The sequence below is a fragment of the Salmo salar genome, chromosome 20 (genome assembly GCF_965601325.2).
Source record: "Salmo salar chromosome 20, fSalSal1, whole genome shotgun sequence".
NCBI classification, from domain to species: Eukaryota; Metazoa; Chordata; class Actinopteri; order Salmoniformes; family Salmonidae; genus Salmo; species Salmo salar.
In genome coordinates, this window is record NC_138310.1 from 61,994,838 (window position 1) to 62,018,810 (window position 23,973).

At 43.0% G+C, this 23,973-nt stretch overlaps 1 protein-coding gene across 1 annotated transcript; it reads left to right on the plus strand.

The window, feature by feature from the left end:
* The first annotated feature begins 4,489 nt into the window (after positions 1–4,489).
* On the plus strand, positions 4,490–15,736 carry LOC106581045 (uncharacterized). The gene is made up of 4 exons (XM_014162721.3): positions 4,490–5,150; positions 5,772–5,929; positions 10,810–10,857; positions 13,825–15,736. The coding sequence occupies exons 2-4, from the start codon at positions 5,794–5,796 to the stop codon at positions 14,637–14,639; spliced, it is 999 nt and encodes a 332-aa protein (XP_014018196.3). The 5' UTR covers positions 4,490–5,150; positions 5,772–5,793; the 3' UTR covers positions 14,640–15,736.
* Positions 15,737–23,973: the final 8,237 nt, after the last annotated feature.

Sequence of the window (23,973 nt, forward strand, 5' to 3'; positions counted from 1 at the left end):
TGGACTGCATCCTTACCACTGCTACACCTGGCTATCAGCAGAGCCTTGTCTGGCAGCGAAACAGTTCATTCATTCTCATTTACTGTCTTTAAAAAAAAACATAGCTGATATTGCTGACTTGCTTAAAGCAACAGTGGGGTTTCTACTGACAATTGAGATGTATAAACTATGGCATAAGGGCGGATAAGAGGCCATCCCTAATTTTGATTAAGACAATGAGCGAGCTAGAACAGACATAGTCAATATAAATCTTCTTAGGGATATCCCCCTTTTTTTCAATTTTTGCCTAAATGACATACCCAAATCTAACTGCCTGTAGCTCAGGCCCTGAAGCAAGGATATGCATATTGTTGGTACCATTCGAAAGGAAACACTTTGAAGTTTGTGGAAATGTGAATTGAATGTAGGAGAATATAACACAATAGATCTGGTAGAAGAAAATACAAAGAAAAAAACCTAACATTTTTTTATTATCACCATCGTTGAAATGCAAGAGAAAGGTCCCAGTTCCAGCCATCACTCTGGTTGTAATTCCGATGGTGTCCACAAGATAGATCTTGTATGTGCAAAGTTTCAGATGGATAACTTGAAGTATGAGCGAACTACATGACATTTAGTGTGAAGTCACCCAGGTATATTTGGGCAAATCGTGAAGGAGACATTTGCATTCATATTACATTTTTCTGCAAGAATATCGTCAAATTTGTATACTTGGACTCTGATTGAGCTTTTCCAGTATTGGTAGCCATATTATAAGTTCAACATTTGCAAAACAACCAGTTTTCATAATTTCATAACTCTGAATAATCTTATAATTGTTGTCCAAAAGGAAAAGGCATGCTGTCGCAAAAGGTTGGCAGCTACATTTTGAGACAGATACAGGGTTTACGGATACTCCCGTAAAGCCCAGCTCATTGGCTATCTAGCTAGCTTTGTTTGACCCGATTGGTGCTTATTTGACAAAGTTAAAGTCAATCAAGTGAAGACCACCCTCGTCATCGGCGTGCCATGAAGGCGTCGCTTACTGACCAAATTTGGTGTCCTATAGGATATACTACACCCCTAATGATATAGTGAAGTCTGGTTACGTTCTAGGATCTCTGAGGAATACATACGAACATGATTTGACTGGTTGAAACAACGTTTAGGGTTAGATTTTCACAGATTCCTTTCTTTGCAAATTGAACGAGTGGAAATACAAAATCGATCGTGCATGCTATATGGACCTTTTTAGAGTATGAAAACAAAACGAAACTTCATGTTATCTCTGGGACCCTTTGGATGATAAATCAGAGCAAGATTTCAGAATGTAAGTATACATTTCACCTTCAGAGGTGAATTTATCAAACCTATCGCGGTGAAAAGTGTTTTGTTGTTAGGAGCCCTCCTCAAACAATAGCATGGCATTTTTTAGCAGTAATAGCTACTGTAAATTGGACCATGCAGTTATATTAGCAAGAATTTAAGCTTTCAGCCGATATAAGACACTTATATGTACCGACATTTGTTGTTTCTCTAAAATCTGCGATCATGACACAAGGCGCTGCATGATTTACAACTGTCCCTTGGACGGGACGCCTATCTCTAGAATTATATTATTTGTTCAGCACTTTTGAAATGTACAGCGACAGAATTCAGAACATGGGTTGTTCTTACAGTATTCTCCCTTTTCACCAAGTCAGAACCATAGGATAAATAAAGGGGGCATATAAGCACACAATGAAAGTTCTTACAATATTCGATGATGACATTTCTCTAAAACAGGCTATAGGCTACATGTGCACCACCAAGTCAGAACAGTAGGCTAAGTTATGAGGGGGAAAGGGACCAAATTATTAGGGTGAGGCACATGGGCTACTAACAGCTTACCACACACCATACACTTAGTATTGCTTTCTTAGCAACAGTATACATATCTCCCTGGCATACTACATAATTTATGCAGCAGTATACAATACATTTTTGGACTCACCTTGTTGTGCTGTGCTCACTTGAACAGGAAGGTGGCGCTGCGGTCCTTCTTGTGGGCAAATTTTGTCATCAAAGTCTGGCATTCTCTGGATTTATGGTGCTTTCAAGACAACTGGGAACTCTGAAAAAAACAAGGTTGAATCATGACGTCAGTGATCTTCAGGTCGGAGCTCTAGAAAGAGCCCTGAGTTCCCAACTTGGAATTCCGAGTTGGATGACCGTTCAAAACATATTTTCCCAGACGGAGCTCATTTTTTTCCTTTTTCCCAGTTGTCTAGAACTCACTGAAGATTTCTGAGATTTCTCTCAGTTCCGATATTCTAGTTGTTTTGAACAAGGCAGAAGTCATGCTGGATTGACAGCATGGCCAATGTATTCAAACGTTTCTGGCCCATAGTGTTGAATGTTTATCCTTTTAAGCTTGGAAAAGAGACCCTTAAACCCAGACTTGAACCACACACCCACTCCACTGAATAACAGGCTAGTGATTGCTTTGCAACGCTTGCAGTTAGCCACTGATTCCTTCCAAACCACTCATTGTTGAATTTGTGATTTCCAACATGTTGTATAATGTTTATGGCCGATGTGCACTGATACGTTTTACCTGTAATTTCTCTTCATATGACAAGGATTGAAAAGGATTTGCCTGTACATTGTCTACGTGATTCATGATGATGACTTGTCTAGCTTGCTAGCTAAGATTTTGAAAGTATGATGTTGACATGATCAGTCCAATCTAAGCTACGGTAGATATAACGTGATTTGACATAATTTTATCTGTGGTCAATGATCTTGATCCTTCTTGGATGGGCACTTCTAATGTAACTTTATGGCAGCACCCTGTAGAGCTCTCCCCTTAGATCTTGCAGTGATGTAGTGTCCTCATGAGTGACAGAACATTGAGCCAATCATGGCGCAACTAGTGAACATTACCAACCCCTAAACAGGTGGAGCTCTGCCAAAAATAAAAATAAAAACATGTAGAGAAAGATGTGTGTCATGTATGCTAGAATGGAAGTTTAAAAACTACAGCTGCATATTAGCCACCACATATTTTATTTAACTAGGCAAATCAGTTAAGAACAAATTCTTATTTTCAATGACTGCTTAGGAACAGTGGGTTAACTGCCCTGTTCAGGGGCAGAACGACAGATTTTTACCTTGTCAGCTCAGGGATTCGATCTTGCAACCTTTCGGTTACTAGTTTAACGCTCTAACCATTAAGCTACCTGCCGCCACATATAGCATACCTTGCAATACAATCTTCTCTAAAAACAGCTGGGCTGCACAGCAAGGGAATAAAAAAGTATTTGGAAGAAATGTGCAAGAATTAACATTACCAACAAATGGAAATGTGTTTAGGATGATAATTGTATTTTTTCTTATTTCTTTTATCAATTGAGGGTTTGTAATTAATAAGACTCCAATGTATGTTTCTTTACAGTAACAGATATTTTGTAGTTTAATATGAAAATAAAAAACATAACATTGAAAGTATTTTGTGTATTCATTTCATTAGTGGGTGCAGATGTTTTGCCATCATCTTTGAGGCACCAGTGACTCAATATCACAGCCTGGTCTCATAGACTTGACATAACATAGTAAATGTAAATCTGTGACACTCAAATGAGTATGATATAAGTTACGTTTGGTATGGTTACATACGACAGATGGTTACTTAAGGCAAAAACAAAAGTACGGTGGTTGGTCGGGGTAGGTGGGCATATAACGCGAACAAAGGTTGCGAGTTTGAATCTAATGAGCAACTTTTCAACTACATACTCCTTTTTAGCTACTTTGTAACTACTTATCATGTTAGCTAACTCTTCCCTAACCCTAACCTTAACCCTTTTAGCTAACCCTTCCCCTAACCTTTATCCTTTAACCTAACTTATATACTTAACCCTAACCTTAACCCTAACCCCTAGCTTAGCTAACGTTAGCCAGCTAGCTAACCTTAGCCACCTAGCCACATAGCAAGAATTTATAAGATATCATACATTTAGAAAATTCATAACATATTGTACATTTAGCAAATTCGTAACATATAATACGAATTGTAATTTGTAACATATCATATGAAATGGGTGATAGACATCCAAAAAAGTAATACATACCATACGAAACCTAACATACTGTATCATACTAAATGGAGTGTCCCGGATTAACATACATAATAATACTAAATGCTCTGAGACCAGGTTGAATATCAATGATTGACAGTCTTAATTCTTGACCAATTAAGCCTCATTACTGTGCTAAATGTTTAGAAAAAAAATGAAACGTAGATAATTTCCATATAGACATAACAGCTAGGCCTATCCATCAAGCCTAGCAAGACATTGCCACCCCCCATCAGGTCTGAAATGACTGGCCAATGTCAGGTTGTCTCAGAGTGACGCAGGTCAAGAGCAATGTCCCTGTCCATGGTGCTGAAATTGAGGCTGGTATTTGCCGTGCATATTCTCAAAGTAGCCCATATGATTTCGTAGGAACCCTGGCTGGGATAAACAGGCTTTGGTGTCACCCCAACAATTGTCTAACCAAAAGTACAGTCATTTTAACATTCATAATAAAGACTATCCTGTCCTATCTCTGCCTTCGAACTACTGCTATATCGATCCTGGCAAAAGTCGATTTTGGGTACGGCCACTTCTTCCAATAAGCTGCATTTGAGTCGTACGATCATCTCGCGTGTTCCGGTCACGATGTCTTGTTTTCATCATACGACAGTAGACTACTGTACCAGCTCAACCCAACAGACGATGGAGGAGAGGGAGGCTGCGCCTGTCGAAATGTATCGTGCTCCGTTTCCATACCTTACAATCTACTTGCAATGGTGACCTTGTTATGAGTATTTTGGCAATAACTGTTACTGACGCAGCGAGATGGTGCAGCAGTAATGAAAACATATTTATCCTGTTGTAGCCTCCCAGGACCGTTATTCGATGCGTCGCTGATTTCTTTCTGTATACAGGCTATCATCTTTCGTTCTTGATACAACGTTATCGCCTGCAAATTATGTTGAATTGATCTCAATTATTGGACGAATATCCTAAATGGTTTTGGAACATTCCTGGAAAACAATCATGTATGGATCAAAGGATTTGTTTATAGATCTTATGAATTTCATATCGTAATTCTGTGGGACTCCGTTCAACATTAGCTAAAATAGCACGGTAAGCATGGATCATTTTCATAAAATTGCCACATCTATTGAGTATATTGTAGGCATGTAGGAATCTACTGTAAAATTGAATTTAACTGGTACTAGGACTTTCAACATACTGTAACCTACCAAGCATATTGCGTTGGTTTCTTCCATCTCTCTATTGGGTGATCAATACATTTTTTACCGCATGACCACAATGATGAACTCATACACACTTTATCTTACCTGACATCACCATCATCAATCATTGTTTTTTTAAATTTATCTTAGAATAAATGAAGACTTCAGTGTTTCTCTTGTTGTAATGGTTAATGTGTCAGGTGATAGTCTAAACTGCATTGTAAAGTAACATTAAATAATAAACCTACAGCGAAGGTAAAAAAGACGGGGAAAGATACTGCAAATGCATCATTACACACACACACACACACACACACACACACACACACACACACACACACACACACACACACACACACACACACACACACACACACACACACACACACTTATATACATTTGGAATACTTCCTTTTGTTATTGTTCATCATTAGTAGCAGGAAAGTGACCCTTGTACACATGCAGGTGTAATGTATATTAACACCCTCTGACCCTGTTCTTTGTGCAGGGTGCAGGACAGGTGTGTCATCATGGAACCTACAGGCTCCACCTTGGACATGCAGATGGAGAGTGTTGAGAGGAGTACAGTGTTTCTCAGACAGGAACATCTCACCCTACTGCATGGCCTACACCTGGAGATCCTGTCCTTGCAGAAACGATGTAGCGGTGAGTATACATCCCACACACACACACATGCACACATACCGTATGCACGCGTGCACAAACACACATAGATCAAATTAGACTAGTGGAGTAGACAGTGACCCTCTTTACAACAACAGAGGTACTGCCAAGCCAAGCAGAGGCAGACCTCACTGCAGAACACGATGTAGCCAAGAAGGCAATGAAGCATCTCTATGGATGCATCCCTTCTCTTCCTCTCTTCTTTTCTGCACTCGGCTCTCCTACTGTTCAGTTAAAGGGAATCACCACATGGTGTTGTGGTTTGACTGACAGACTAGGCCCATACACTGCAAAGATGCTAAAGCCATCAAATCTTAGATACAAACACAATGTAGCCGACTGTACTAGTCTAACAGCGCAATCAATTTGTTTTCTTGGGACTATTAACTTTAACTTGAACAGAGCAGGTTTATCTCAATGAATGCTCCCCCACTACAGCCAGGGTTTCCATGAAAGGGAACCACATATTATAATACCTTCCTGTTCCTGGCAGTCGGGGGTCTGATTCCCCCTCTGGAGTTATCCTCTCTGCTAGGGTTCATCTATCCATCCTCCTCCTCTTTCTCTGTCGTCCTTCCTTTCTCTTTCTGTCTTTAATTCTCTCTCTCCCTCCTCTCTCTCTCTCTCTCTCTCTCTCTCTCTGTGGGGATTGATGGGATTTTCTGAGCAGGCAAAGGAAGGTGATAGGTTAAGGATTTACTGTGCTTATTTTGGGAGGTAAACTGTCTATTCATCCCAGCTGGCGAGTGAGAGGGAGTAGACAGGGAAATAAAATAAATACTGTACAGTATATTTTAGTCTTTGTCCTTGAGGGCAACCCAAGCATGGCGTCTGTCTGTGCTGACTGGAGAAGTACTTAGAGTCCACCCAGCTAAACATAATCAGTTTAACTCAATGTGATTACTGTATGTCCAGTCTACACAAGGCCCTAATCCTCTCTGTCTGAACTGTCTGCAATCAAGCTAATTGACAGACTAGACGCAAACAAACAGATTGGACATTCACTGCTTCAACAGCACTACAGTTATGATTAAGGATTAACATGGGTAACAGGGAACCCGGGACTGTCCTGGGAACACTCTACATTTCCCGAGAAAATAAAATGAAAGACCTGGGAAATTACAACATTTTGCCCCAATGTTGGCACCAATGCAGGCCCTACACATGCGCAGCATCAGATTGGCAAAAATTTAAATAGCACATTATCCAAAGAAGTTGTCACATGGAAACCTTTAACGTAGCACATTTACTACACACAAAGTCGCCTTACATTCAAAGCGCACACATAATTGACACTGCCGGACTGCACACCGACCCGAATGCAGTTAAACCCTACAGGAAACCTCTACAGCTGGCCTAAAGACTATAAATGAACATGGGCCTCTTTGAGCTGTCATTGTGAATCTTCAAACAGTCACACATTAGATAGGCCTATACACAATTCACTATATAGGCATCTCTGTCACAGATATGAAGTCTGTTAACAATTCATAGAGGAATGAGGACAATTCTCCTGTCCTAGAATGTAGGCTATTTTCCTATCCAGTCCCAATCCCACTGAAACATAAAATCCTGACTCCTGTCTCGCATGAAAATTCCGAACTTTATTCTGTAATCCATAGGTTGCATTATCAAAGCACGTCTCTTGCCTATGCATGTCAAAATACCGCTATAACATTTCCCCTGCTTCTCCGTGCGGTCTCATAGCCTAGCCTACTTGCTGCCCATATGAGGGCTGAGGAAATATTCTGTTGACGACTATTTTGCTCCGCTCATACAGAAGGTAATAAAGGCCTAGCGCACAATTTAAAATATATATATACAGTACCAGTCAAAAGTTTGGACACACCTACACATTCAAGGGTTTTTCTTTATTTTTATTATTTTCTACATTGTAGAATAATAGTGAAGACATCAAAACTATGAAATAACACATATGGAATCAAGTAATAAACAAAAAAGTGTTAAACAATTGAAAATATATTTTATATTTGAGATTCTTCAAAGTAGCCACCCATTGCCTTGATGACAGCTTTTCACACTCTTGGCATTCTCTCAACCAGCTTTAATGGGCTCCCGAGTGGTGCAGCGGTCTAAGGCACTGCATCTCAGTGCTAGAGGCGTCACTACAGACCCTGATTTGATTCCAGGCTGTATCACAACCGGCCATGATTGGGAGTCCCATAGGGTGGTGCGTAATTGGCCCAGCGTCGTGTGGGGTAGGCCGTCAATGTAAATAACAATTTGTTCTTAACTGTTGTCGTGTCTTTGGGGGTACCATTAAACGGAAGATATGTTTATCAATTAGCTCCCTGTAATTATTATCACGCGATTAAACTGATTAATCGTTTAATTGTAATTAACTAGGAGATCGGGGCACCAAGGAGAATATTCAGATTACAAAGCTATAATTTTCCTAATATAACTTTCCTGTACTATAATATTATATTCTATTACAGTATAGGCCGATTATCTTCTAGTTTCAATGGTGTATTTACCTCTAGTCCAGTCTCATCCCAAACGTCGTAAATTGTTGTATCTGCACGAACCCAGTCTTTACTAAAATCATCCATACATCAATTGTCTTAAAATCATTTATTTACTACACTAAGTAATTAACAGAAAAACATACAAACAGTAATTATCGTCACAAAGGATTGGTATCGGAATGTGCCCTTATGGGCTAAACAGGCAGGTCGGCCTGTTGAACAATGGATCATAAACGGTCAGGCTCAGAAGTTACACAGAGTTCATTAATATTAACAATTGACAATTGAAGGCTCACTCATTCGGGAACAATTGCAATCAATATATATTTACGCTCAGTGTGTCGTCGTTCTTTGTTGGAGAGTTCGGTTCTGTTGGGAAGTTTTGTCCGCGTTCTCTCTCTCTCTCTCTCGGTTAGAATGGATCTTTCAGAGCGACATTCATTAATGTCGTCATCGAATGGTTGTTTCGTTGGTCTTCGCGTTCAATGATATAATTTACTTAGCTGCAGACTAATAATTAATATCAAAGACTTGTTCTTATTCTGTCAGTATCAATAGTCTAAAAGTTAACCACGTGGTATGGTTCACTTTCAGTAGAGGAATTGGAAGGTAAAACCTATTAGCCAACGGAGTGTAGGCCTGGTCTGAGGAAATGTAAATCAGGGGGTGTTTTATAGTGCCCATAGAACAGCTTGTCAAATGACGCCTGGTCCTGTATGGGTCCCTGGGGGCGTGCCTATGACTGAGTTAGATTTGGTTACAGAAATACAATTCTATCACATTACATCAGTACAATAGCATCTCAATGTCTTACAAAAGCTTTATCCTTATTAATACATTCCATACACCCATATGATGCAAGTCTTAAGCTGAGTCTATTATATAAACAGTTTTATGGTAATATGGCTATATTGTCTCTTCTGAGTATCACAAAATTGTACCAAGCGGATCAGTTCATAGCTGGATTCTTCACCAATCTTCCATACCTTCTCCAGAACACAAAATGTCGCTTGGCACTCCAATTCTATGAGTTGGAAGAATTTCCTTTGTCTCTCTATGGGCCATGTGGCCAGAGACTCTCCTGGAATTTTAGAGTTTTTACGACCCTTTACACACAGGGTCGATTGGGGGGGGGGGGGGGGGGGGTAGGTTGGGTGGTGGTGCAACAGGGAGGGGGTCAACTGTCCTCCCTGTACCAAAAGAGGCCAACGTCATGACACTGTCTTGCCTAGTTAAATAAAGGTTAAATAAAATAAATGAGGTAGTCACCTGGAATGCATTTCAATTAACAGGTGTGCCTTGTTAAAGTTAATTTGTGGAATTTCTTTTCTTCTTAATGTGTTTGAGTCAATCAGTGACAAGGTAGCCCTATTTGGTAAAAGACCAACTTCACATTATGGCAAGAACACCTCAAATAAGGAAAGAGATTCGACAGTCCATCATTATTTTAAAGACATGAAGGTCAGTCAATTCGGAAAATTTCTAGAAATTTGAACGTTTCTTCAAGTGCAGTTGCACAAAAAAATCATCAGGTACTATGATGAAACTGGCTCTCATTAGGACCGCCACAGGAAAGGAAAACCCAGAGTTACCTCTGCTGCAGAGAATAAGTTCATTAGAGTTAACATCCTCAGAAATTGCAGCCAAAATAAATGCTTCAGAGTTCAAGTAACACACATCTCAACATCAACTGTTCAGAGGAGACTGCGTGAATCAGGCCTTCATGGTCGAATTGCTACAAAGAAACCACTACTAAAGGACACCAATAAGAAGAAGAGACTTGCTTGGGCCAAGAAACACGAGCAATGGACATTAGACCAGTGGAAATCTGTCCTTTGGTCTGATGAGTCCACATTTTTTAAATGTCTTTGTGAGACGCAGAGTAGATGAGCGGATGATGTTCGCATGTGTTGTTCCCACCGTGAGTTTTGTAGTTTTGATGTCTTCACTATTATTCTACAATGTAGAAAATAGTAAAAATAAAGAAAAACTCTTAAATGAGTAGGTGTGTCCAAACCTTTGACTGGTACTGTATATATTTTTTTTTATGTGATTTATCAGGGGGTGCTGCAGCACCCTCAGCACCCCTACTTCTCGTCGCTATGATGGGCACTTTCAGGATAAATATGAATTATTCCCGGTATTGAAAGTTAGTAGATTTGAGGGGAACTATTCATCCCTAGTTTCGATCAGCATTAGTATTTAGTCTTTCAATGAGACACATCAGATTGAAAGCATTCCTTTTTATTATTTTTGTAAATTCCTGAAATGTATCTATTTGTCTCCTAGACTTACTCATATGACTAATTTCTGTGTTACACATTACGCATGTCTCTGTCTCACTGATGTCTCATTTCTTGTCTGTTTTCTCAGAGTTGACATGTGAGCTGAATGTGAAGCCTCCAGGCAAGAGTGAACTGGGTAAGTTCTGTGTCTCTCTTTCTCTCTCTTCCTGCACCCCTCCCTCTCATTCTCTCTAGGCTTGGCTTTCTGACACTAACTGTTTGTCCTCTTTGGCTCCCCCCCATCCCATCCCACCCTCATGGCATTATCCTTCACTTTACCCATCTGCCAAGGGACAGCCCTGTGGTCGACCTCACCAAACGCTCTCTCCCTTTCCCCCTCTCATCCTCACCCATAAAGGCCATATCCATGAATAAAACATCACATTTTATGTCTTGATATGTTACCAGGATAAAAAATCTGTAGGAGGATTGGAATTGGGTAGATTGGCAGCGGAGTGCAATCCACAGTTCATGAATATGAACCATCAGACAAAGGCTGTTTGTGTGCACCTTAATATTCCATTCATGGGTAGTTTGTTGCATTAGAATGTCTAGATATAAGATGGATATTATGATAATATTGTAGATAATTACAGAGACAGAGGGGATGGGAGGGAAAGGGTGGTGGAGAGGAAGAGAAAGAAAGGAGGAGTTGGGGGGGTCATGCCCATCTGCAGCCAATTATAACTAATCAGGAGCCCCCTCTTTTTCCAGAGCAGGCCGTTCTTCGCTCTATCACACCACCACAGCCCCCTCTCCTCCATCCTCACTAATTGATCCATCAATTTTTCCTCCCCTCTCATTTTCCTCTGTGCCCTGGTGGAGGGGTACAATTACAGTCTGTTTGCTGAGACAGAGACATGGAGGGACGAGGGAGGAAGGGAGGGAGTGGGAAGAATGGTACAGTTAGGGGGCACAAGAAAGTGTTAGGGGGGGTGAGAGAGAGAGAGAGAGAGAGAGAGAGAGAGAGAGAGAGAGAGAGAGAGAGAGAGAGAGAGAGAGAGAGAGGAGGACGAAATGGAGATTAGATTACACAGCATTTTCTATTTTTGCAGCATGACCTCACCACCCTGGTCTAGTGGGCGACAGTTAGACAGGGACCAGGAAGAACTACACCAAGGAGAAAGCTGGGGTTACTCAGCGAGAGAGAGAGGGAGGGAGGGGACAGAGATGGAGGAAGGGGGGGTGCGAGGAGTGGAGGGCGGGAGGGCGGGAGGGGAGAAACAGATGTAGAACGGATGTAGAAAGAATAATCTGTAAAATAGTGATTGGGATCGAGAGAAGAATTAAGACAGAGGGATGGAGAAACAGGTACAGGATGAGACTGGTACAGAGAGAGGGATTAAGAGTGATGAGAGAAGAGAAGAACAAGAGAAAGAGAGAAGGGTGAGAAAGAAGATAGAAGAAGGAAGGGCTACTTATATGGATATCAGGATCCTCCTATTCTAAACGAAATGCAGCAATCCTAATATAGGCCTAACGAAAATCCCTACTGATAATTTTATAATGATTTCACATCTAAGTTTCAACTAATCACAGCACTTTTTGCTCCTCTCCCTTCCCATCAGTTTTCTTTGACCTAATTCTTGGGTCAACCAGCATACCAGAGGCTGTGGTGTAATCCCTCTCCCTTGGCCCAGCTGTCTGAGCTGGGCAGCCTCAGCTACAGTACAGCTACAGCTAGGTCTGACTAAGGCTTTTTTAACCCCCCATTCCTACTGAAGGATTTCACTGTGATGGAGTACTGTAGCTTTGACTTTGCCCCAAAAGCACAGCAAATGTTGTACAATGATTTTAGACTCGCGGTTAAAACTGGATGCAGTGACGTTATCACAGCCAATTCCTGGTATAATGATGACATCAGTGCAGCCAATTTTGTCCGCTGAGAAAGTAGGTATTATTTGGTTGAGGGAACTATCAGTATATTACTACATTGAATGTTATACCGGCCATCAGCACACCAAAACAATCCCCTTCCTTCCCCTCCCATCACACCACTACTGCATGTGAGCAGTCTGCCAGTCTGCTCTCTTCACTCTCTCTCTATAGTGGGTAAGTGGCAGCAGATGTCACACCATGCCAGTGGCCATGACGCGGCTGGTAGAGATTGGGTGGTGGATACTGGCAGGGATTTCCTCAGTGGCTCTTTAATCCTTTGCCCATATGTGCTCAGTCTTCTGCCTTTGCCCATTCAATCCCTAAACCCACATTCTTATCTGCCAGATGATCCACAAATGTGCTTTGAGGCCAACTTGGTGATTGAAAGCAGCCAGCGCTGGTCACATTACCTAATTCCATATCCGTTTGACTGAATGGATCATATCCAGGCAGTGTGTTATCTTTCTGCATGTGCTCTATGCTCTGTTCTCTGGTCCTATGTCCTGGGGGATGGGGCTAGGAGGAGTGCTCTGTTCTCTGGTCCTATGTCCTGGGGGATGGGGTTAGGAGGAGTGCTCTGTTCTCTGGTCCTATGTCCTGGGGGATGGGGTTAGGAGGAGTGCTCTGTTCTCTGGTCCTATGTCCTGGGGGATGGGGTTAGGAGGAGTGCTCTGTTCTCTGGTCCTATGTCCTGGGGGATGGGGCTAGGAGGAGTGCTCTGTTCTCTGGTCCTATGTCCTGGGGGATGGGGTTAGGAGGAGTGCTCTGTTCTCTGGTCCTATGTCCTGGGGGATGGGGTTAGGAGGAGTGCTCTGTTCTCTGGTCCTATGTCCTGGGGGATGGGGCTAGGAGGAGTGCTCTGTTCTCTGGTCCTATGTCCTGGGGGATGGGGTTAGGAGGAGTGCTCTGTTCTCTGGTCCTATGTCCTGGGGGATGGGGTTAGGAGGAGTGCTCTGTTCTCTGGTCCTATGTCCTGGGGGATGGGGCTAGGAGGAGTGCTCTGTTCTCTGGTCCTATGTCATGGGGGATGGGGTTAGGAGGAGTGCTCTGTGTGGTCAATATGTCAGCACGAGTAGTAGATGCCCTTAATGTAAATCCTGGCAGCTGCACTTGGGGCTTGTTTTTTTGTCTGAATGTTAGCTATCTGTCTGTGAATCTCTGATGCGTCCTTACTATTTGATTTGTGTGCACTTCTCTGCTTGTGTGTTTGTGTGTTCGTCCTCAGACCTGGCGGAAGAGGAGGAGCAGCTGGTGGCCCGCTGTCTGGAGGTCGAAGATCGCCGGGCCGAGCAGCAGTGCACCCTGGGAGAGCTGTGTAAGGAGCTGACTCACAAGGGGGCGCTGGTTGGCGCGCTGCGGGCTAACCTCAAGGACAAGGAGCGCCACTTCCTGGACGAGCTAAAGCGCCGCAGCCACCGCTCCACGGTGCTCAACACACAGCTGCAAAGGCAGAGCGAGGCGGCAGCCTACCTCTCCTTCCAGCTGCACGCTGCCCGCCAGAAACTGCAACACCAGCGGCTGCAGCAGAGGCAGCAGGCCCTCAGGGAGAACCGGGAGAATAGGGATCGTCATCATGGGAATCCCCCTGGGCCCCAGTACAGCCAAGCAGCCGAGTGGGACACCGCCATCTTTTCTCCCTTTTCTCCTCAGTCGCCCTCCGGTTTCTCCAATGCCTCCAACACCAGCTCTGCCATAGACTCCCCTGTGGTCAAGCCTAAACGCAGGGGCAGCAGGACCACGTCAGGGCACCAGCTCCGGGCGGAGAGGGCCAGGGAGTGTGTCCCCCAGGAGAGGGTGACGTGCCCTGCAGAGCCCACCGCCATGCCTGACCCAGCGCTGTTCCTCCACCCTCACCGCAGGCACCACAGGTCCAGGGCCAGGCATTCCTACTCCCTGGCCCACAGACAGAATCCTCTGGTGGGGGAAAGAGGGGAGGAGGAGGGGGGTGGAGAGGGGCCCATGGAGCCCCAGGACGGAGCTCCTCCCAGACTGGCAGCCACGGCCACAGCGTCACCTGCTGGCTGCTCAAACCAAGGCTGAATAACTAGCCCCACTGTGACCATCCCTAGAAATACATCATCATCAATATCGTCATAATCATTGTCATCATCATCACTATCCTCATAATCACTATGACTATCTGATTTTATTTATACTGTAAACTGCCCATTGTCCTGCACCTTTATCGAATTGATACTGAGATTCATTTAGCATTGTTGATTATAATCCTATTAACTCTAATTACTGGTATTTAGATGTATTGCTATGATGAACACTTTTTATAATTATACATTTTGACATGACCTGAATTAACCCAAACTTCTCGGTGTACGAACACCTAATGAGGTTGTTGTTACTAATCACTTCACGTCAATGTGTAGAATCATGTAGTTGAATGCATTTACACTGGCGTCGCTCTATATAACGTTATTATGGGGCCCTATGCGAATGTGGTGTCCTTTATGGAAGTTAGTTTAACCTATGGCCTGTTGCCATAGACCACAGCACCTACTGTGCAATTACCTTACCCTACTGTGTTGTTTTAGGGCCAACCATAAATCAACCCTGGGTTGCCCTTGTAGAAAACATTTTCTGACCTCTGTTGCGCTGAGTCACAGTTGGGTAGCGTCTGAGCGTCTGTGTATGTCCTTGCTGTGAACACTATTGAATTTCAGATCTGCATTGGTGGCCTTCACTTGAAAAGTTCCCACATGGCCAAGAGGTGTAGCCGTGCCGTCATATCCCACGGAATCTTTCTTTATTCCATTGGTCATACAATAGGTAGGCCTACAGCACACCCTATATGTTATACAATAATTGAAAGTAACATTAGTCCACTGGCCTCACACACAGATCTTAGTGGGTTTCAAATATATTGTGTCTCTGAGCTTTAAAAAAACTACAAATATTACCAAACACTGATGAAACTATTGGATGAGTTAAACTGGAGTTCCTGGCATCCTGCATAAATAGGGAGAGGTATTGGTAACCTTCTAATCTAGCAGATGCTTTGTATAAACAGGACACTTGTGGGTAATAATGCATTGAGACCAGTTTGGCTAGATGCTTCTCTCAGGTTTAGTGAGGTGTTTGTAATACTGTACACAGAGAATAGTATGTCTCTGTGTTTATTTACATCTGTGGTTTGCTGGGGGGGGGGGGGGGGGGGGGGGGGTCACCTTAGGGATAAAAGACACAGAGGAATATTGTTTATAGATGGTTTTTGTTGTTGTTTGTTTTGGGTTGAACTTAGGCTGTGGCTGATTTGATTTCACTATTACTAGTGTCACGTCCTGACCAATAAAGGGGTCATTTGTCATTGTAGTATGGTCAGGGCGTGGCAGGGGGTGTTGTTTCTGTGTGTTTTGGGGTTTGTTTGTTTCCAGGGGATATGTTCTAGTTTTCTTTTTCTATGTTATTTCCTATGTGTGGCCGAGTATGGTTTCCAATCAGAGGCAAGTGTCTTTCGTTGTCTCTGATTGGAAGCCATACTTAGGCAGCCTGTTTTTTCCTTTGGGTTTGTGGGTGGTTGTTTCCTGTATAGTCTGAGAACCTTACGGAACTGTTGATTGTCAGTTTATTATTTTTGTTTAAGTGTTCACTATATTACGATAATAAAAGAAGATGAGCACTATACCCACTGCGCTTTGGTCCCCTTTCATCGACGCCTATGACAGAACCACCCACCAAAAGAAGACCAAGCAGCGGGGTAAGGAGCTGGAGAGGAGGTATCTCGAGTCGTGGACGTGGGAGGAGATCCTCGATGGAAAGGGTCCATGGAGCCAGGCTGGGGAGTACCAGCGCCCGAAAGAGGAGCTGGAGGAAGCGAAGAGGGAATGACGGAGGTACGAGACGTTGTATCCTCCTATTCAGGAGGTGAAGAGGCAGCCCCCAAAACATTTTTTGGGGGGGGGCATAAGGGGAGTTTTGCTAGGTCAGGGGGGAACCCTGACCTAACTTCCCGGGCATTTTGGAGGGAGCCATGGAGGAAACCAGAGCCAGTCGGGGAGTCAAGAGCGGATGACGACGCTGGATTCCGGAGAAAGGGACTGGTAGAAAGCACACGACGGAGCAGACGCACAGAGGGAGGAGCTAGGCAGTATGGAGGAATGCGCACTATGTCGCCCATACGCACTCAGAGCCCGGTGCGGTCAATACAGGCTCCTCAATGTTGTCGTGCGACAGTTAGCCGGCAGCCAGGGAAAAGTGCGCTGGCTCAATGTATCTGGCCTCCAGTGCGGCTCCTCGGTCCAGGATATCCTACGCCTGCTCCACGCACGATACCCTGCATTCCCCAGCACAGCCCAGTTCGTCCTGTGCCAGCGCTTCGCCCTTGCCGGGCTAGAGTGAGCATTGAGCCAGGACGAAATATTGCTAGCTGTAAGTGTCAGACCTCCAGTGAGAATCCTGGGCCCAGGATATCCTACGCCTGCTCCATGTACGGTGCCCCGCATTCCCCAGCACAGCCCAGTTCGTCCTGTGCCAGCGCTCCGCCCTTGCTGGGTTATAGTCAGCATCGGGCCAGGACGGGTTGTGCCAGCCCTGAGCGCCAGACCTCCAGTGCGCCTCCAAGGCCCAGTACGTCCTGTGCCTGCTCCGCGCACTCTCCTTCCAGCGACGCTCCCCAGTCAGGGGCCGCCTCCAGCGACGCCTCTCAGCCCGGGGCCTCCAGCGACGCCTCTCAGCCCGGGGCCTCCAGCGACTCCTCTCAGCCCGGGGCCTCCAGCGACGCCTCTCAGCCCAGAGTCTTCTGAACGGGAGCTACGCCCAGAGCCAGAGCCACCTCCGTAGTGGGAGGATTGGCGAAGGGGGGGGGGGGGGGGTGTAGCACAGGAACCGTCGTTGACGGTGGCCACCCTCCCTTCCCTCCCTTTAGGTTTGGGCTTGGTTTTGTGTGTTTTTTTTTTTTTGGAGGTGGAGTCGGGTCTGCACCTTTGGGGGGGGGGGGGGGGGTACTGTCACGTCCTGACCAGTAAAGGGGTCATTTGTTATTGTAGTATGGTCAGGGCGTGTCAGGGGGTGTTGTTTCTGTGTGTTTTGGGGTTTGTTTGTTTCCAGGGGATATGTTCTAGTTTTCTTTTTCTATGTTATTTCCTATGTGTGGCCGAGTATGGTTTCCAATCAGAGGCAGGTGTCTTTCGTTGTCTCTGATTGGAAGCCATACTTAGGCAGCCTGTTTTTTCCTTTGGGTTTGTGGGTGGTTGTTTCCTGTATAGTCTGAGAACCTTACGGAACTGTTGATTGTCAGTTTATTATTTTTGTTTAAGTGTTCACTTTATTACGATAATAAAAGAGATGAGCACTATACCCGCTGCGCTTTGGTCCCCTTTCATCGACGCCTATGACAACTAGTCAAGCAAAAAGGGGTTATTAGGGCCTTCTGGTAGATTTGTCTCTTGTCTCAGATAGCTGAGAAGAGAAATCTAATTTTCTTAAATAAAGGGGTCATTTTGGTTATCTACATGGTAGATTCCAAGCTGTGTAGACAGCAGCTGTTGAAAGCCGTTAGTTGAAGCTATGAAACCAGCCAATGACATTGATTTGCACTTGGCTGACCCTAGTGGTGTAGTGAAAGAATAGCACCCAACCAGATAAAGATGTGTGGTGTCACTTGATCTGAACATTTAACCTAGTCTCTTTTCCTTTTTATTGTCTTTTAGTTGATGAAATTGGTGGATTTTACATTCAACATCAGATATTCTTACATTTTGAAACTGTATATCTTGGTAGGTAATATAGCTTAACCCTTATATGAATGTACATATATAGTCTGATAATAAGTCGATATAACACAGAGGTAATATTTTTAGCAGACACTCTTAGCCAGAGCAACTTACAGTAGTGAGTGCATACTTTTCATACTGGTCCCCCGTGGGAATTGAACCCACAACCCTTGTGTTACCAGCGCCATGCTCTACCAACTGAGCCACACGGGAAATGTTGTCAATGGGTTATTTAATACAAAATATTTCTTATTACCGGTATACAATATTAAATGGAATACTGTAAGAGGTATTAGAAGGATATGTTTTATTATGATTGTTTAACTTAATATTTTTTATGACTTATTTAACTGATTGTTTAATATATTATGTTTATTATATCACAGAATGTTATAAAACTATTATGTTATTTTCTGTATTTATCTGTCTATAAGGCATTTGGAAAAGGTATTGTCATGGAATGCCTTGAAGAAGACAAGATGAATTGAATTCAATGCAGACATTTAACATTGTTGTTTTTTACAATGTAAGAAGAGCTGCCTCATTACTGAAAAGCAACCAACTTAAACCGTTGCTGGCAACAATTGCTGTCAAGCCTCCCAAAAAATGGCCGTGTCCCATAGGCACAACTTTCTTTTTCTGTGTGGAAAACTGCAAGAAGGTTCTGTCATGGTGCCCAGATTCATGGTCAAGGCCTCCATAATGGCCCTTAACCCTTAGCCTGCAAGCAAGCAATTTATCAGGACTGTGCACTATTTCCTCAGCTTCTGAGAACAGATTCCCCATTCAATATCGAAATGACAGTAACATGGCAATCCTCATTGAAAATGTTTATACATTACATGTTCTTCTTAGGGAACTAGAAGTTAGACTGTTAAGCTTTCGTTTAAAGCACATGGCCTTGGATAATGTTATTGTGATATACTGTACCTGTGCTTATAGTGGTGTAGGTACAGATGTGGTCTGTGGCTAGAGCCAGCTATGTCCAAAAAAGATCCTTACTTTCACACGGACACATTCCACTCTACAACTAAGCAATAAGAACAGAGAAAACGGACACTTCAAATCTTACACATTTTGGACATTGAAATGTGTAAGTGACACGCTGATATGATATTATATCACAGACAAATAACAAATAAAAACACTATCCCTTTATTCTTAATCAAATAGCTAAACAGCTTTGATATACTGTTGAATCAGATTGTGGTGAAAGGTGTCTTATGACGACAATGATGAGCCAAAGAGGCCCAACACAGTTGTATGGTGTTCTGCCTTAGAGTAGTCCTGCTGTGGTTATGCTGCGTAACGTTGCAGCATAGCCATGCACAATTACATAGAAAAAAAAACTAAATATACCTTGTCTGCCATGAATGTTGAAGAAAATTATATTTGAATTTACTCTGCCAATTGTCAGTGGGTTGAAATTTGAGACAAAATATCCACAGGAAAGCATTATTAAACCAACTTCGAAACGCAGGTCTCTGTGTGTGGCAATCAATATTTGTTTGCTCGTGACCTAAGGCATGTGCACAAGACGGAATTACCTGCACAAGATGCATGCACACTAACCAAAGTCGTGCCAGGTGATAGAAATTTCAAAGGCAGTACTGGCGCTCTAAAAAATTGGGTAAATAATACTTTCCTGTGGATGTTCTGAAGGACCAACCTCACAGATAACAGATAGAGTAAGTTCAAATGTAATTGTATTGAACATTCTGGCTTGTAAGGAAACTTTTTTTCAGACTGTATACCAAGAATTGGTATCAGTCTGATTTATTAGGCAAGCCTTGTTCTCCTCTTTCTGAATACCAGTGGAGGATGAGTCTTAAAAGTATTTTGTTGATTCTTCATAGAAAATTCAGATCTTCCCCTTCTGCTCTCCTTGCTTCCGTCTGATCCTTTGAGGAGGTGGCAAGGAGAACAGACACAAGGAATCAAGCAATGACTTTTGAGATCACCCTGGTATCCTCACTTCTATCTTCTATCTGGTTTCCAATTCCACATTTACTAAAATGTTTCTCTATCCATTTACTCACTAGCATGAAGAAAATGAGGATGAGGGAGACATTTGAATGAATTTCTACTGCTGAGTATGTCTTCCATTTTGAGGGAGGAAGGTTTTTTTGTGTAAAAACTCTCTCGCCATTGGCGCCCAGAGGTCAACCCTGACAGAAGCCGGAGGTCACAGAGGTAAATCCACAACATTAGTTCATATTAGTGGATTTCACCATCACCTCATCGCGAGACCATGAGGCTGACTCATGTCCACTACATGGGCATTTTAATAAGTATTTGTTTTTTTCCTGTTTGATAGGTTAAGTCTTTTCAAGCAATAAAAAGCCACCACTCTATATGTTCCCTCTGGCATACAACATAAGGTATGCAGTGAGACACTCTGAGGGCGCCTCCTCTCAAGACCGTGAGGTGTGTTGTGTCACACGGTCCCGTGCTGAGCAACCCCCACCCCCGTCTCTACCGCACTACTGTGTTAGCTTGCTGTAGAGCATAGAGCTGTACACATTATTCAAATAAAATGTAGGATTGACTAAAGCGTGTCTACTGTGTGTTGTATCTGAATGTGTTACCCTGGATTATCTAGTTCAATGACGAACACCAGCGTTGAAATGTACATACATAGATATACAGTAATGTACATACAGTGCCTTCAGAAAGTAGACACACTTCCTGACTTTTTCCACATTTTCTTGTGTTACATCCTGCATTTAAAATGGATTAAATTGAGATGCATCACTGGCCTACACACAATACCCCATAACGTCAAAGTGGAATTATGTTTTTAGGAATGTTTACAAATTAATAAAAAATGTAAAGCTGAAATGTCTTGAGTCAATAAGTATTCAACCCCTTTGTTATGACAAGCCTAGTCACATAATAAGTTGCATGGACTCACTCCAATAATAGTGTTTAACATGAATTTTGAATGACTACCTAATCTCTGTACCCCACACTTACAATTATCTGTGAGGTCCTTCAGTCGAGCAGTGAATTTCAAACACAGATTCAACCATAAAAATCAGGGAGGTTTTCCAATGCCCCGCAAATAAGGGAAGCTATTGGTAGATGGGTATAAATCTAAAAAAGCAGACGTTGAATATCAAATCAAATGTTTATTTTCACATGCCTCGCAAACAACAGCTGTAGACTAATATGAAATGCTTACTTACGGGCCCTTCCCGACAATGCAGAATACAAAATTATATACTGTACATTAATAATAATAATAATAACAACAATAATAATTGAAGAAAAGAATAGTAACATGTGAAAATAATACACAATGAGCAATGATAGCTTGGCTATAGACATGGGATACCAGTACCGAGTCGATGTGCAGGGGTATGGGGAAATTGAGGTCGATATGTACATATAGGTAAGGGTAAAGTGACTAGGCAACAGGATAAATAATAGACAGTAGCAGCAGAGTATGTGATGAATGTGTAAGTGTGTGTGTGGCGAATGTGTGCCTGTGTGTACGTGTTATGTGTGAGTGAGGGAGTGTGTGTTGGAGTGTCAATGTAAGTATGTGTGAGTGGGTAGAGTCCAGTGTGTGTGCATTGATTCAAAAAAAGAGTGCAAAAAGGTTCAATGCAGATAGTGTGGGTAGCTATTTGGTTAACTATTTAGCCATCTTATGGCTTGGGGGTAGAAGCTGTTCAGGAGCCTTTTGGTCCCAGACTTAGCGCTCCAGTACCGCTTGCCGTGCGGTAGCAGAGAGAACAGTGTATGACTGGGGTGGCTGGAGTCTTTGACAATTTTTAGGGCCTTCCCTCTGACACAGCCTTGTATAGAAGTCCTGGATGGCAGGGAGTTCGGCCCCCGTGATGTACACGGCCGTATGCACTACGCTCTGTAGCACCTTGCGGTCGGATGCCGAGCAGTTGCCATAGCAAGCGGTGATGCAGCCAGTCAAGATGCTCTCAATGGTGCAGCTGTAGAACTTTTTGAGGATCTGAGGGCCCATGACACATCTCTTCAGCATTCTGAGGGGGAAGAGGCATTGTTGTGCCCTCTTCACGACTGTGTTGGTGTGTTTGGACCACGATAGGTCCTTAGCGATGTGGCCCCCAAGGAACTTGAAGCTCTCGACCAGCTCCACTACAGCCTCGTTGAAGTGAATGGGGCGTGTTCGGTCTTCCGTTTCATGTAGTTCACGATAAGCTCCTTTGTCTTGCCCACGTTGAGGGAGAGGTTGTTGTCCTGGCACCACAATGACAGGTCTCTGCCAGGTCACTGACCTCCTCCCTTTGAGCATGGTGAAGTTATTAATTACACTTTGGATGGTGTATCAATACACCCAGTCACTACAAAGACACAGGCATTCTTCCAAACTCAGTTGCCAGAGAGGAAGGAAACCGCTCAGGGATTTCACAAATGGTGATATTAAAACAGTTACAGAGTTTAATGGCTGTGATAACAGATAACTGAAGATGGATCAAAAACATTGTAGTTACTCCACAATACTAACATAAATGACAGAGTGAAAAGAAGGAAGCCTGTACAGAATAAAAATATTCCAAAACATGCAATAAGGCACTAAAGTAATACTGCAAAAAAAATTGCCAAAGAAATGAACGTTTTGTCCTGAATACAAAAGCGTTATGTTTGGGGCAAATCCAACAACATATCACTGAGTGCTACTCTTCATATTATTACCCAAGCTGGTGGCTGCATCATGTTATGGGTATGCTTTTTGGGGGATAAAAAACAGAACAGACTGCCAGCCAAATTCTAGAGGAAAACTTGGTTCAGTCTGCTTTCCAACAGACACTGAGAGGAAAATTCACCTTTCAGCAGGACAAATATACACTGGAGTTGCTTACCAAGATGACATTGAATGTTCCAGAGTGGCCTAGTGACAGTTTTCACTTAAATCGGCTTGAAAATCTATGGCAAGACCTGAAAATGGCTCTCTAGCAATAATCAACAACCAACTTGACAAAGCTTATAGAATTATTTTAAGAATAATGGGAGAATATTGTACAATCCAGGTGTGCAAAGCTCTTAGAGACTTACCCTGAAAGACTCACATCTGTAGTCGCTGATAAAGGTGATTCTAGCATGTACAGTTGAAGTTGGAAGTTTACATACACCTTAGCAAAATACATTTAAACTCAGTTTTCACAATTCCTGACATTTAATCCTAGTAAAAATTCCCTGTCTTAGGTCAGTTAGGATCACCACTTTATTTTAAGAATGTGAAATGTCAGAATAATAGTAGAGAGAATGATTTATTTCAGCTTTTATTTCTTTCATCACATTCCCAGTGGGTCAGAAGTTTACATACACTCAATTAGTATTTGGTAGCATTGCCTTTAAATTGTTTAACTTGGGTCAAACGTTTCGTGTAGCCTTCCACAAGCTTCCCACAATAAGTTGGGTGAATTTTGGCCAGTTCCTCCTGACAGAGCTGGTGTAACTGAGTCAGGATTGTAGGCCTCCTTGCTCGCACACACTTTTTCAGTTCTGCCCACAAATCTTCTATGGGATTGAGGTCAGGGCTTTGTGATGGCCACTCCAATACCTTGACTTTGTTGTCCTTAAGCCATTTTGCCACACCTTTGAAAGTATGCTTAGGGTCATTGTCCATTTGGAAGACCCATTTGCAACCAAGCTTTAACTGCCTGACT

What these genes read in the sequence shown, in the direction of transcription:
- LOC106581045 (XM_014162721.3), top strand. Translation starts at nt 5,794, where the DNA reads ATGGAACCTACAGGCTCCACCTTGGACATGCAGATGGAGAGTGTTGAG. An exon ending in CTTGCAGAAACGATGTAGCG is followed by an intron (nt 5,930 to 10,809) that starts GTGAGTATACAT and finishes CTGTTTTCTCAG; the next exon opens with AGTTGACATGTGAGCTGAAT. An exon ending in TCCAGGCAAGAGTGAACTGG is followed by an intron (nt 10,858 to 13,824) that starts GTAAGTTCTGTG and finishes GTTCGTCCTCAG; the next exon opens with ACCTGGCGGAAGAGGAGGAG.